We start from the raw sequence: 15342 nt of genomic DNA on the forward strand, positions 1-15342 counted from the left end.
CTCTCTCTCTTTTTCTCTTTCTCTCTCTCTCTCTGTCTCTCTCCCTCTCTCTCTCTGTCTCTCTCTCTTCTCCTGGCTCGCTCTCCAGAGAGGGGGGCACTCCTGCTGTGTCGACGGGTAGGCAGTTACAAACACAGTTACTATTTTGAGAGCGAGTGAGTGTGCGCGCTCTTGCCTCGCAGTAGCAACCGATGGAAAGAGGAGAGAGGCAGGGGGAAGGCAGAGCGGGGGTTCAGCTTCATCTCCTGCATACTACAGCACAGAGCCTTCACAGCAGAGCATGAGGGAGCGCTCGGACCCACGGCTGACAGCGCGCCGCACCACTCAATCCAGGTAGAAGGCACACAGTCAGTCAGGAGGTCGTGTGCCAAGGAGCTCCTGCAGAAGAAACAACCTGATAGATTTAAATAAATAAATAATTACTGATCAAAGGGGAAAGAAGGCAAGAGGGAGAGAGGGAGTTGGAGGTGAAGAGAGAGAAGAAAGATGGCGAGTTTTGGGAAACTCACAGACTACTTTAATCGGCGCAAGTCGCAAGAGGAGCTGCGTGTGGGCAGGAGCTCACAGCAGCGCAGCGGCAGCTACTGCTGCACTGTGGCAGAGGCCAGGTAACTGTGTGTGTGTGTGTGTGTGTGTGTGTGTGTGTGTACAGGTATGCCAGTTTAAATGGGTAAATGGTACACTGCATATGTCTGAAGAGAATGCTAAATATACATTGTTGCGCCCCTGTGTGTTTCTCTTTTTGCACAACAAAAGACAGTCAGTTGCTTGAGGAAATGATGGAATTGCTTTGTCACCGTTGATTGATTTAATAATAATTTATCAATATATCTGCCATGTATTGCATGAAAGAAAACATAGGATTGGTCAGTGCGTTTAAGTGTGTCTGCATGTAGACTGCCATTCAAACAGGTGTTTGTATACGTATGTATATGTGCTTGTGTTCGCAATTGTAAACATGTGTCCGTATGCATGTGTGAGCAAGCAAGCATGTTACATAAGTGTGGAGGTGCAGTGGATGTGTGCTGCAGGCATGGTGCTGGCCACTATGGATCATTCCAACTGATGCACAGTTGAATCCAGAGGCTTTTCTATAGATAGAACTAGACAAGATCAAGTCGATATACTTCACAAAGAGAGGGGCAACGAGAAATCGAAAAGGGGGAGAAAAGGCTTAACTGCACATTTTCTTCTCCAGCAACATCCTGTCTCACGTATCATATCATATCATATCATATCATATCATATCATACAGTCCCCCACGTTTACACAGGGAGCTACCCAGCTCTCTACTGTAGTTTACAGAGCAGGCAATGCAGGGTTCCTCGCTCAAGGGCAGTTTGTGTTGAAGAGGGGGACATTTTTAACCTTCAGGTTTTGCACAGTATTTGCCCTGACAATCTGGGTATTTGAAGAAGCAGTTTAACTTCTTGAGCTTGCGTGTGTGTGTGTGTGTGTGTGCGTGTGAGACGAAATGTTGAATCTCCTGTCTTCCCTTTCCCTGAGCCTACATTTCTACATCACAGTTGCCTCCAAATAGGACTGTGCAGTGGGATTCACAGGCAATTTAAGATGTTTAATTGTGATTTTCCTCTGTGCTTCTCCTGATATGTTATGTAATTAAAGAAGACCCCTGGAATAGCAGTCCATATTAGCCAGTGTCAAGGCAGCTTCCTCAAGAGGGATTTTGAAACTGTCACTTCCACTGAAACACTTTTTCTACCCAGTTAATCTTGTGTCACACTGTAGCTGTTTCACACCCGGAAAATGTATGTTGCGCGCCTTGGCTAAGTTTAACAAACTCTTGCTTTATATCACAAAACGGCAATTAGTGCCCTAAATACAGATAAAAGAATGTAATTTGCTCTGCTTGCTGTTAAAGTATAAGGCCGCTAGGAAAAAACATATCTTGGCAAGCAGAAAATAAATTGCTCGTGAGCTGATGTTAAATTGTACAGCCAAGATGCAAGTGCTACAGCGTGAAGAAAAAACAACAACACCATAACTGCCACTAGTACTCTAGACTTGGAAATGATGTCTATCAAAACTCGCATCATTCTCTCAAGTGTTAACGTAGGCGGAAGTTCTGGTACAGAAAAAAAAGCTCTGATTCTCTGCCTTTCCAAAGCTAGCATCTCTCTCATCCAAAGAGTGTCTTTGTCACTGTCTCTCCCTCTCACTGTCTGTCTCTCTTGCAGGCCACCTCCTCCATACCACCTTTTCTCTCTTGACTTTTTATTAGCATTCTTAATTTTTTATTGGATTCTGAGTGGTTTCGGGGGTAACCAAGTTAGTAAGATGTTATACCGGCGGGGTGACTGCATCCTGTCTCCTTTGTCTGTGAAAGTTAAGTGAAAAAAATAAATACAAATTTACCACAGTTATTTATTCGGGAAAGGTATCTGTCACTGTGATGCGTATATATGCGTTTATGTCTTAAGTGGGGAAAAAGAGGCTGACTTGGACTACAGCAGCGGATTGTTGTTATGAATCAGTGTGCTCGCCGACGGAGATTGAATGGAAATCAGGTTGGTGGCCTTTTCTCCCAACATTCTGCTGCTTTTCTGGCAAGTTTCCATGTCATCTGCCACCTTCTGCTGCGACTAATTAATGACCTTGCCTCTAAATTTAGATTTTTTGACAGGAGCTCCCACTGCACAGAACGCCACAGTACGCTACAGTATTTTTTCCCGCCCCAATTGTTCTCGAAGGCTTTCATATTTCCTCTGTCTTATTATATTTATTACAATTTGGACTAGAACTTCAGTTAACAATAACCTTCACACAGTTATCTTTGGTGCACACACACATCCACCTTAAATGCCATTTAAATGTCAATGTCAACCTAGATTGTTGCTATTACTGTAGTGCTATTCAGAGTGTGAAGAAATAATTATTATGTTGGCAACTTGGCTATTTTCCCATAAGTTTGTTCTCCTAAAGCTGGGAAGCAGCCTTAATTAATGCAGTGCAGACAAGTCGGCCAGTCCTTAATGAATGATGAGTGATGACGAAGCATTCTGTAATAAACAAGTGAATGTCCATCATTCTGTCCACCACGGCAGGCCTTTGCTCCTGCCTGCCCCTCACTTAAACTGCTCAAAGCTGCTTCATTCAATTCGTTGAGTCCAGTGACTCCTCGACCAACTTTTACTGAATCAAAACCCAGACAGAGGTAAATATATCCATATCCTATGACATCATAAGTAGGGCTGTCAAACGATTAACACGTGTAATCAGATTAATCCTAGGGTAGCTGTGGATTACCGTACTTTTCGGCAACTTTTTCCCCGTTTTTCGACCCTGTTATTACACAGCACAGTATATATTCTGTAGCTACTAGGGATGGGCGTTAGTAATCGAGTACTCGAGTACTCCTCGTTTCAAATGATCTCGATTGTTGGATGAGGAAAATCGTTTTTTTTTTTTTTTTTTTTTTTTTTTTTTTTTTGTAGCCTTTAGGCCGGCCGGTGGGCCGCCCTATTTTAAAATGTTATATACGTGTACAAAACGGCACAAAACGGATATAAAGTTTAACAAAATTAAATATTTTGATCCAAGTGAAATAAACTAAGCGTTGTGTCAAACAGAAACCGCAAATAACTGCCACCTCCGTGCAGCGCAGCCAGTGTGTGGTCTCCACAGCACCGCGGAGCTGAATGCGGTGCTGGAAAACTGGGAAAGTCACGTAAAGAAGCCAGGCTGACTTCGGGCACATTCGAGCTAACGACATTTAAGAAGCCTTTATTATGGAATATAGGATTGAGATTCAAAAGCCGACCGGTGTAACGTTCCGTTAACGAGGAATTAGTCGCGGTAATTAGTCACGGACAGGAGTGAGCATTACGCGGTTGGATATACTACTACTTCTACTGCTTTGGTGAGTTATTTAGCCTATCTATGTGTTTAAATTGTAGGACAATAATTTTATTGTATTTGCTGCCCTTCTTATTTTAAATGTCTATTTTGATTGTTAGCCAAATACAGCCCATGCTTTTTTTTTCTCTCTTTTTTCTCTCTCCACCGCAGACCTACTCGATCGGTTTAAATTGTGGCCCGCTTATTTAATTACTTTCAGTTAGGAAAATGTGTTTTAAACTTGTGGAAAATAAATCCTTAATATCATATGGCAACTGTGACTGTTTGACATAAGCATTGAGCGCTTTATTGCGGTCAACCGTTGTTCTGTAGACAGATGCGTTGCGTTCTAAAAATAGAAAAAACTTTAACGAGGAATCGATTGATCCTCGAGGAATGCAAGCGATCACACGAGTAGCGAAAACACTCGTGCCCATCCCTAATAGCTACTATTGCACAAAATGTTAACACTTACGTACGTTATGCAAATATGCAACTTGTTTGTTGAAATGTTAATATATGGGAGCTTCCTCAAGCAGCCATCTCTTTCCCGACAATCCCCTCTGTGCACGAACTCTTACATATGGTAATTAAACATTATAACACCTGCGGCTTATTGTCCAGTGCGCTTATAGTACGGAAAGTACAGTAATCACAATTAATCACGATTAATTTGAAATATGCCCAATGATTCTAATTTCCTCTGTATACTGTAGTAGGGACGTATAGATGAATGACAGAAGGTGGATTTGACGACTAGTAGGGAGCGGGCGGGATATATTAATTCCAGAAAGGAATCACCCTGCGTTAACGTGTTAATTTTGACATATGGTCATATCTTTTTCCCAACCCCCCGAATGCTATCCATGCCTGAGATATATATATGCTATATATTAGTAATGCTGCTCTCATGGGTCCGTCCGTCTTATGTGTGGATTGAAACTTTTGAAGTAGTAGCTTCAGCACGTTTTTGCTATTTGTTGTATCGTATTGTTTATATTGCGCCATACTGATGGAAAGCCGGTAATGCCTCTCGCAGAAGCTGTTCCCATGATCCATGGCGTCATCAAACTCTGTTGTTTTCACCGTGAGCTTCCTAGCGACCGAATATTACATATTATGTGTTTAAATGTGACTATGAATTATCCGGAGGAGAGACAGAAGGATAAGTGTAAAGAAGGAGATAGATAGATAGATAGATAGATAGATAGATAGATAGATAGATAGATAGATAGATAGATAGATAGATAGATAGATAGATAGATAGAGATGTTATAATGAGACATAGAAGCTTGAAGACCAAATATAAGACTTTTAATGAATGGCTCTGTACAAAGCAGTGCATTGGGCTTGTGAATGAGTAACCATGCATGTGCTACTTAACTGGCTTCAGAAGGGAATTATGTTAATAAATGGAATATTCATTAGGTCTGATGTGCCAGTGGCAGAAGGTTTAAGAGTGGATTTGGAAAAAGATCAAAAGATATATAGTGCTTGTCATTAATCAATTTTTGTTCAGTCTGTGTTAAATCCTAAAATGGTCCAATCATAGAATTGACATTTTCTACCTCTTGTGCCAAAGACAGTTTCATGAAAACTCAATTGTGTTTGTGTAAAAGGAGTATGAAGATGTCCTGCTGTGTGTGTGTGTGTGTGTGTGTGTGTGTGTGTGCGCGTGTGCGTGTGTGTTAGGAGTGTATTCAGCACCACGGATAGCTCCCAATACAGCTGCATTCAAATGCAGTGCCATTCACAAACATTCAGCATACATCATACCATACAGCAGCTGTGCAGACATAGGTTTTACTGTCAGGGTTGGTAAAACACCTTCCCCCAGTTTTGCAGTTTCATTTCATTGCACAGCTGAGAGAGGCTTGATTGAGCTACAGTACTTGCATCATTAAAATAGGCCACTAATACAAATCGCTGTGAAAAAAAAAAGTTGTATTGCGCAAGCGATAGCAAAGCGTTCTCAGCCTGCAGCAAGAAAGAGAACAGAAGCTCCCGCAAAGTCGACTTGAGCTCTCCTCATTGTCAGTCGAGTGCAGAGAAGAGATGAGAGGGAGAAAGAGGATGAGTGCACAAAAGCATGGGCGTAACTCCTCTCACCCGCATGTGGGCTTTCTCAAATAAACACATTTCCCAGCAAATATTTTCACACTGTATTTTCACTCAGAGCTGATCTTCACACGTTACCACCACACCCGTCATCCCATAACTACTTTGCTATCTCTTTCCGTCCATATTCTTCAGCACGTCATGGTCTGTCCTTGTTGTTGTTTAAAAAAAAACTGTTATTCATTTAATGTCAGTTTCTCACAAACAACGTTGCCACACACACACACACACACACACACACACACACACACACACACACACACACACACACACACACACACACACACACACACACACACACACAGGCTCTGACAAGGGAAGTGATTTGTCTCCCTAGACTGGTGCACCAGATGTAATAAATTTGACAAGAGTAAAATGTACGGCACACAAGATGGTTACAACTCAGGGGCAAGTCGTTGTTATTGTGAAGATGCAGATTGCTTCCGAGAATCATAAATACTCCTCTCCTCTCCTCTCCTCTCCTCTAATCTCCCCCTGTTTTTGTAGAGTCGCTTAGCAACAGGTTTGTAAGATGAGCGCAGTCCAAATTGTCAGACTGGCCTGGGCCGTCTGTTCGACCCAGTGTGTTCTAATCATGACGTGCTGGGTATAATGACAACTGTGAGGAGTGTGTGTATGCGTGTGTTCTAGGGCTGGGTATTGGAAAGGACTTTGTGATATGATACGCATCACGATACATGGGTCAGGATACGATATATCACAATACATTGCAATTTGATATATTGCAGATTATTCAAGGTAGTTCACTGTAAAAGTAAAAACATCGTTGACACACAAGTGGCTGTGTACGATCTGGGTAGTCTTACTACATCACATTTTCTTAAATTGATAATTCAGTGGACGCATTGAGTCAAAATAATTTGATTCAAAACTTTAATTCAAATTCAAAACCCGGAAATTTGAGGCAACTTTCCCTGCACTGGGACATCTACAGGAGCGAGGTTCTAGTTCACAACTTGTTTAAAACTACATTTTCCCCCCAAATATATATATTTTTGGAACTGAAGATACAGATATCATGGAAATAAATATCACTCTTTTTTGTTGTATTGATTTTTTTTTAAGCACAGTCCTAGTGTGTTCACGCTTCAGGCAAATGCTTTTTTTGTCATGCAGGTTATTATGGATTGCTGAGGAGTGAGAGACCTGGCTGATTCTATTAGCATCAAAGAGTGTCTGTGTGTGGGTGTGTGTGTGCTTGTTTTACGCCTACGTGTATACAGTCACACAGTCACTATCAGCTCTTCTTCTGATACTCTGCAACACAAGGCATCGGGCCACATGAAGGCCCTCCTTCCTTGTCTCTGCTTTGAATCTCATTAGGGGACTCTCTTATCCCAGGTCAAATATACATAACAACAACACCCACCTCCTATGTCGCAGGGGTGTTTTTCTGGCTGACAGCATGCATACTGTATGTCAGTGCTTTACTTCTTGAGCCCTGCGGAAGTGCTGTCTTAGTAGAAGCGGCTGTCGGTTTACTTGATAGCTCCCCTGTGATAAGTAGCCTGGAAATAAATCCTGAGCCAGACAACCAGGAGAGTTGAAAGAAAGCGGAAATATTTCACTCTAAAACACGGCACATTTATTGTCTCGCTCCAGAGCACCTGAAGCCTGGTGATAGAAATGTCAAAAAGTAGCAAGTAAAAAAGATGCACTAAGAAGGCTACTATTATTCGGCTTGTACAACTGAATGATGCTACACTGGGAAGGATTCATTTAAAGCATTCATTGAGGAAATAAAGAATAATAATCTTCTATTGTAAACTCAAACATTTCAGTGATTCTTGAGAAGTGGGACAAAAGGCCGTCTTCCAATATTAACTGCTGTTAACACATTCATGTTTTATAAGGTTTCTAAGTGGTGGGACACTTTTTGTCACCACCGTCAGACAATCCATTAAAATGTAAAAAAAGCAGCCAAAATAAGGGGCAGCTGTCACTCTGATAAGTGTTGTAGTTTTAGAATATTTTATAATCCAAATCTTGAAAGTCCTGCGTCACAACCATGATACGTCAACACCGACTTACAATTTCTGAAGAAGTTATTTGAAATGTTTTGATCATTCCTCAACAGAAAAACCAAATGGCTACTAGAAAAACTCCATTTGTTCTGTTTAAGAAACGTTAAAATGTATATTCATATACAGTTTGAAATAAAAATGTGTGGCCTCTGACAGTCTTTGTGAATATTTGTGATCACTATACATCTCATGGGTCTAGCATAAATTGAGGGAAAATTAATTCGTGTTTTTGGTGTCTGACGGTGTTGATACAAAATAAGGAATGGCAAGGTAAAAAGCCCATTTTGATAAAAAGGAGGTTGGGAGGCTGGGAGGTTGTGTCAAAGCTTAGCTCAGTAGCTTATTTGGATACATACATGTAATTAGCCTAAACATAGGGTTTGTATTTTTTCAACATTGCACCCTGTTTTGTCCCACTTCTCAAGAATCACAGATTTAATAGATAAGTTTAGTTTTTTTCCGAACATGTGAACAAAACTAAATACAATAGAATAGAGATTTTAAAAAAAGAACATTCAGTTTTTTTTGTGAATAAATAAACAAAACAAAATTAAATTATCCAACACAATTGATGAATAATACCAAATATTTAAACAATTTAACAAATACTTATTTAATCCTACACCTTCTCCATACTCATAATTAATAATCATGTATTGACTTCCATGATATGGTCGGTCCCATGCAAAAATCCAAGGCTATTAGATGAATGGCTTACAACAGCAATTTGTTGATGATTTGTGAATTTGTATTGCCACTGTTGCCTGTATAATAGCCACATAGGCCACATATTAAACATTTATATGCACTTGTGGTAATCTAAAATGTGCTGTTATGTCTCTAAGGTATTGCCCTTAGTTGCTTTCTTGCTAAGAGTTGGATTAGAAGATCGCTACCCCTCTCATATCTCTGTATTTAATATGACATTACCAGCAGGAGTTGGTAAGCGTACTGTGGCAAGGCCAACAGGGGGGAAACTTGGGTCTTGTTATCACTGGGAGGTTGCCAGGCAACCAGTTGAGAATCCCAAGAAGTTACCACTTCCCGTCCTAGAAATTTGCCTAGCGCATAACTCCATATAAAACCACAACTCTTCATTTTAACAGTTCGGTTTATGGTAAGAATTAAAAAACACAATTTAACACGATTGTCAGCGAGCGGCCTGCAACCTGTCTCAATGCAGGCATCGGATCAAATCAACTCAGCATCTCGAGTGATTTTTTTTTTGGCTTAGGATCATGTGTTCTTAAGTCTTTACACAAACTTGTTTCACAGGAGTCTGGAGGTCAGCCATCTGCTGCCTCTGATGTCTGAAGTGCTGACCACGTTGCATTGATTTCAATCCCATCAAGCTGATCAGAGCTGGCATTCACTACAGCGATTCCTTCATTCCTACGTGGTGTTTTTTAAGGTCTCATCTCTGTTCCCTTATACACAAGACCCTCATTTTAGGGAAGATTATATGCAATGTGAATAACATCTTGTCATACAGTTACGTGACATACTATTGGCAATCTAAGAACTGCAAACACACTTTCCTAAAGGCTTTAAACAATATATTTAATTCTGTCTGAAGAGAAACACCATAGTATTAGTAGTCTTTATTGGCAGACTCATGGTCCATATACAACACACATAATAAATATAGACATAAACACAAGAATATATGTAGTATATAGTATGAGTACAGGACACAGCAGTACAAAACCCGTGAGTGCCATCTTTGACAATACACTGACCTACAAAAGCCACCTAAAAATAACAAAACAAGTAGTTATACTTGTTTTGTTAACACAATAGAGTAGCTGTTTAACAAGCTCAGCACGTCTCATCATCGACAAATGCAGATTATTGACTATGTTTTGTAGAATCGTCACCAATTCGATAGGAAGCCGATCTTGTGATTGTGGCTATTGATTGGTGTCCCACTGGGGGAGTGTGTTTCACAAACTACTGTCAAAGAAAGAAAATGGCCTTCAGCTTTATTTTGAGATGGAAGTAATTTCACTATTGATCAGTACAGCAGCTGCTCTCTAGACACTCATTAACACTCAACTGTGTGTGTGTGTGTGTGTGTGTGTGTGTGTGTGTGTGTGTGTGTGTGTGTGTGTGTGTGTGTGTGTGTGTGTGTGTGTGTGTGTGTGTGTGTGTGTGTGTGTGTGTGTGTGTGTGTGTGTGTGTGGGTGTGTGGCGGGTGTGTTTCCATACACAGGTTGCTATTGTACCAGAATGGAAAGCTGACCATTAAAAGACGCTTACTTAATATACAGTACTTCCAATACAAACAAATATATTGTTATATAGTAAATCTGAGGCTTACGTATAAACACTGTATCCAACATTGGCAGTTGTCCAACCCAAAGCATTGTTTCATTAGATGCACTAAAAAGGTTGATCAAATTGACAAGAAATTACCTAATGTGAATTAAACGGTAGACATTCACTTACACAGTGTGTAGTGTATTTTTTGGCCAGTGTATTGAGATAGAGTGTTTTTTGCTCAGACCTGGCAGCTGCTGCTGGTATTGTAGAAAGAAATACAATTCTCTGTGTTAATTTGACTCCTTATGCCGTCCAACCAGGTCCTTGGAAAGGAAGCTGCAGAGACCCATACTGGCTAAGTCCCGTACTCTTCCCAGCATCCCCCAGTCTCCCACAGTCTCCAGGGTCCATCACAGCCATCTGATTGGAGGGAGTCCACCGCATAGGAAGAACGCCACCACCACCAGCAGCCTCACAAAGGCCTTCACTCTGCCACCCGCAGGTAAAGAGGCACGCCATTTGTTTTAGGATTTTTTTTTATAGGAACATTAACAGACAACTGAAAAAGTGAACACACAAACGAAAGACAAAATAAAAATGTTATCTATTCCTTTGTTCAATTCCGACAGATCACTGATCCGATTTCAACTTTATTATGTTGTAGGGAATGGAAAGAGCCTGAAGCTTAATCAGCAGATTCTCATCATCCATTCATTCATTCACAATCACTTTATGTTTTCATTGTAACAATAGCTCCGTAAGGGGCCAGATACAGTGTCTCGCTCCCAACAAGTTTGACCTACTTGGTTATGGGAGCCTGAATGTGTCGGGCTTAAGATTCATGAGGAATGATGTCACTATAATCTTCTTAGATACGGCAAACGTTGACTTTTTCCCTTCATGGTTTGCACACAGCAGCTGTTTCAGCATGAGCGTTGTGCAAGAAGGATATTTCCTCTTTCATTTCCTTTACATTCTCTCTTGTTTACAAATCGAACGCAATTACTTTAACCTAAGAGGTAAAAACTGTCATGGTGAAATCCTGGAGTGGTACCCTGCTGACAGAGATCTCTTTCATCTTAAGGATGGATGGGGTGTTTTCTAAGGATGAAAGCATGTTAGGTTTACTGTATGTGGTAATGTCGGCTGCATGCTCCCTCCAGCGTCTGAGCTGTGACACCTACCCTCCCCCCTCCCTATAAGGTGCAAGTATACGACTTCTATTTGTCTGTGGTGTTATTAGCATATGTTGCTTATTGTGCTGAGGTGTTTTTTTTTTCATAATCCCACACTGCGCTCCCACAATGGAGCGTAGATTGAGAATGGCCTTTTTTTCCCTCTGTTTTTCCCTATGTTTTCCCTTTCCTACCTATGATAAGGGGCACAGCGCACGCTTGACGACTCTTCAGTTTATCCCTCCTGTCTCCCATGTAACGGTTACTGTCCTTTTATGTCTCTTGGCGGGGGTATGACTGTCGTTGCTCTGTAACATGTGCAATGACAAATTAAAGCTGATTCTTGATTCTTGGATGGTCTCGGTATTATGCTTTTTATATGGATCAAAAAGGAGCTTTCCTATGTAAACACTATGGTACTAAAAGAGAAATCACTTTTAGTATGAATGAATGAACACAAATGATGTCAACTGAAAATTAGAGTGAAATAGTCATCCGATTATTTCTACAGGCTACAAAAGCAATGCTTGACTGCTTTTCAAACGGTTTCAAAAGTGACCTACATACAGTGTGTTTTAATACATTCATAATTTCTCTGTGGATAATTAAACATCCGTCGATTCCGCTTCCAGCAGCCCTCTCGTTTTTGTCCAAAGTGGGTCATAAAAAACTTAATATTATCTCCAAAGCACATCCAATACATGGCCAGAGTCAAGTGAGCCGACAGCCCCCAATGTCAGGGTGCACAGCTGTGGAGTAAGGGCTCAGTCAGGACGTGCCTCAGGTTAAGCCTCCTCTCACAGCCCCTCTCCTCATTCACATGCACTGACACACACAGACACAGTCAACAGTGGCCTGTCACTTGTGATTGACGTCCCTCACCTCGAATAGATCAAAACTCCCCACCGCCACCAGATACATCGGGAACAAGGGGAAACGCTGTCTTGTTATCGTTCTTGTTTTTTTGCCTCGGCGCTTCACTTTCTCCAAACACACCCTGTGTAGCGCTCCAGAGAGAGAAGAAATGTGTGACTCTACAAAGACAGAAAAGAAGCGTCAAACATCAGAGAAACCAAACTTATTAAAATGAGACAGAGTCTTCTTCTTCTCGGGCGTAAACCAAAGTGCCACTGGATTCACTGAGGGACAAGCGGCAACAACAGCTGCTAGCTACCAACTTCCAAAGAAACTCACCAGCAAGTTTTCACGGTAAAATAAAAATAAAACACTGTCACTCTGAACCTTGTTTTTTTGTTGTTGTGCTAATCCAGAGCCACCATGCAGCCCATTGAAATACATTTTGGTAAATATCAACTATACTGTATATTGTCAATGGAGTGGCCTTAGAGTAAAGCCAACAGAACTTAAATATTAGGGTAAAATTGTCTAAATCAAACCCTTTTGATTTAGATTCAGTAAATATTAAGCACTTCCTTGCGTCCCCGTCTCGATCAACACTCATCCACAAAATAGTGCTCAGTGGTTTAGGTAAGTTATTACAAGTTATGGGCGTAAACACAAAAGAAGAGAATTTCTTTATATTCCTCTCGCCAGCTCTCTAGCTTTCCCTCTCCCTCCCTCTCTCCTGTTTGAACTATGAGGATGTCCTCATAACCCACTGCAAATGACTCTGGAACTATTGGCATCGTCTGTGATTGGTTCATTTAAGTTCTACCTTTTTTTTGTTTCCCAAACTTTACATATCAAAGTCTGATTGTCAAATATCAAATTGAGAGACTTCAGGCTCACATGACCGTTGTTGCCTAGCAACCGCTGTCATCCACGATGATGCCACCTCTTGCTCTTTATTTATCCCTCCATCAGTGCTGGGGAAAAACGTGTAATTATTTGGGTTGTTTGATATCCCAGGTACATTATTATTTATTTTTCCAACATTGTATTTATTGACTTTTAACATTTTGCACATACAAAGTCTTACACATTAATCAGCAGGTTTGTACCCTATATTAGCACCAAGGTGTAGGACATTGCAGAAAATATATATGAAAAAATAAATAATAATAATAATATCACAAATACAACAAGCAAAATAAACATAACGTGAGACCCCTCAATACAGGCGTCAACAAACAAAACCAAAAGTATATAACAAACAAACAATAAGTCCTGTAGTATTTCTAATGTTGTGGTCGGGGAATACAAGTGAAATCACATTCCAATCTAGTGTTCATCATATAGTCACATGAGCGTTGCACAGGGCAATTTATTAATCCCCAGGTTCTTCTATCATATGTGCTATGTCTCTCCTCTCCAGAAAACTTATAAACGGACCCCATGTGTTATTAAAGAGTGACTCCTTGCCCTTAATAATGTAGGTCATTTTTTCTAAGGGCAGAGTTGTAGATAACTCAGTAATCCATGTATTTAAACTTGGCATGCCCACTTTTTTCCATGACAGAGCAATTATTCTTTTAGCCAACAATATACCAATGTCTAAAAATATGCGGTGTCCTTTCCTAATATTACACTTTTCTGGATATAGGCCGAGTAAGAAAAGTTTGGCATCTAAAGGTATTTGTATTGGAATACTATCCTAGATACACATCCTTACAGCCTCCCAAAACTTATTAACTTCTTCACATTGCCAAAGACAATGAAAAAGAGTACCCTTTTCCTTCTCACACTTGATACAGATATCTGGAACGTCACTGTTGTATTTATTGAGTTTTTCTGGGGTGATGTAAATTCTCATGAGCCAATTGTACTGCAGTAATTTAAGACGAGTGTTAATTGTTTGTGATTGTGCTTTGGTACATGCTCTCTCCCAGTTCACAATGGTTGTGTTGTCATGTAGGTCTTCCCTCCAAGCCTCCAGCCTCTTTACCGATGACTCTGAGGACTCAGCTACTAGAAGGTTATAGATTTTGGAGATTATGCCCCGCCCCAAATTTTCCGTACACATTATCTTTTCTACTTTTGATAAGGGTGGACCAGGTACATTTTAATAGATTTCAAACTACATCCCACATTGGTGACAGGCCTGGCTCAGAGCTGGCATAGCAGAGTTGCTACTCTGTTATTTCGTTGCAGTGCAATTTGGCTCAACTTTGAAAGCCGGATGCGTTTTGGCTGCTGCTCAGAGAGCGGAACTAATACTTTAATATATAACACTTTGAAGATCATTCAGAAGCACATGCAAAAACATCCGCCTCCAAGAGACCTGCTGTTATGACAAAGGATTCCATTACAATGCATAGAAAGTTGAATATGAATATTTCTTTAATGACAAATTAGACAAAACACTGATCAGTTACTTAAGAAACGTGTTGGCCAAGCCTATAAATGTTTTTAGTGGCTGAATCTAAGAAGACAACATCTTGTATTTATTGCTCTGTAAATTACAATCTATTAATCAACACATCTTTTGATACAAGTTCAATCAGGAGGGACTTGAATGAATCAGCGGTGTAAATAATTAATCAAGTTGTTTTATTCACATGTGCTGGTGATGGAGATAAAATGTGTGATGTCATAGGTTGTTAAGAAAAAGGCCTCGATGATGTCTAGACACTGGATAGTTTCAGGGCAGAGGAGGAGGATTTTGAAAAGACAACTGACAGCAGTGAGAGAAAAGTTTAGAAATGAAGGCAGCAGGACCATGATTGGCTCACGGAGGTCATGGTGATTTGGAGGGTGTTCAGGCAGAAAGAGTGAAAGGCCTACAGTGAGCTGATTGAGTTGAAAGCGTTTTTTTTTTACAGCAACGGGCTAAATGCAAATGCTACATAACTCCTAGCAATGAACTATAGTAGATAAAGAAAGTGCACACATCCATTTTAATAATCTCAGTTCAAAAAGAAATTAAGTCAGTGTTAATTTACCATTGCAGTTGTTTCAGGAGAAACACTGGGCAATTCTGCTCT

General features: G+C 40.5%; 1 protein-coding gene across 1 annotated transcript in view; it reads left to right on the forward strand.

Annotated features, from left to right (window-relative positions):
* Positions 1-486: 486 nt before the first annotated feature.
* ankfn1b (ankyrin repeat and fibronectin type III domain containing 1b) overlaps positions 487-15342 on the forward strand; it is a gene marked incomplete at both ends in the record, with an annotated part of 134784 nt that continues 119928 nt past the window's right edge. The window contains 2 exons of the mRNA XM_080049264.1: positions 487-608; positions 10604-10785. Of these exons, the coding sequence (XP_079905390.1) occupies positions 487-608; positions 10604-10785 (304 nt within the window). The remainder of the gene's footprint in view (positions 609-10603; positions 10786-15342) is intronic.

Source organism: Ammodytes marinus (genome assembly GCF_949987685.1).
Source record: "Ammodytes marinus genome assembly, chromosome: 20".
Classification (NCBI taxonomy): Eukaryota; Metazoa; Chordata; class Actinopteri; order Uranoscopiformes; family Ammodytidae; genus Ammodytes; species Ammodytes marinus.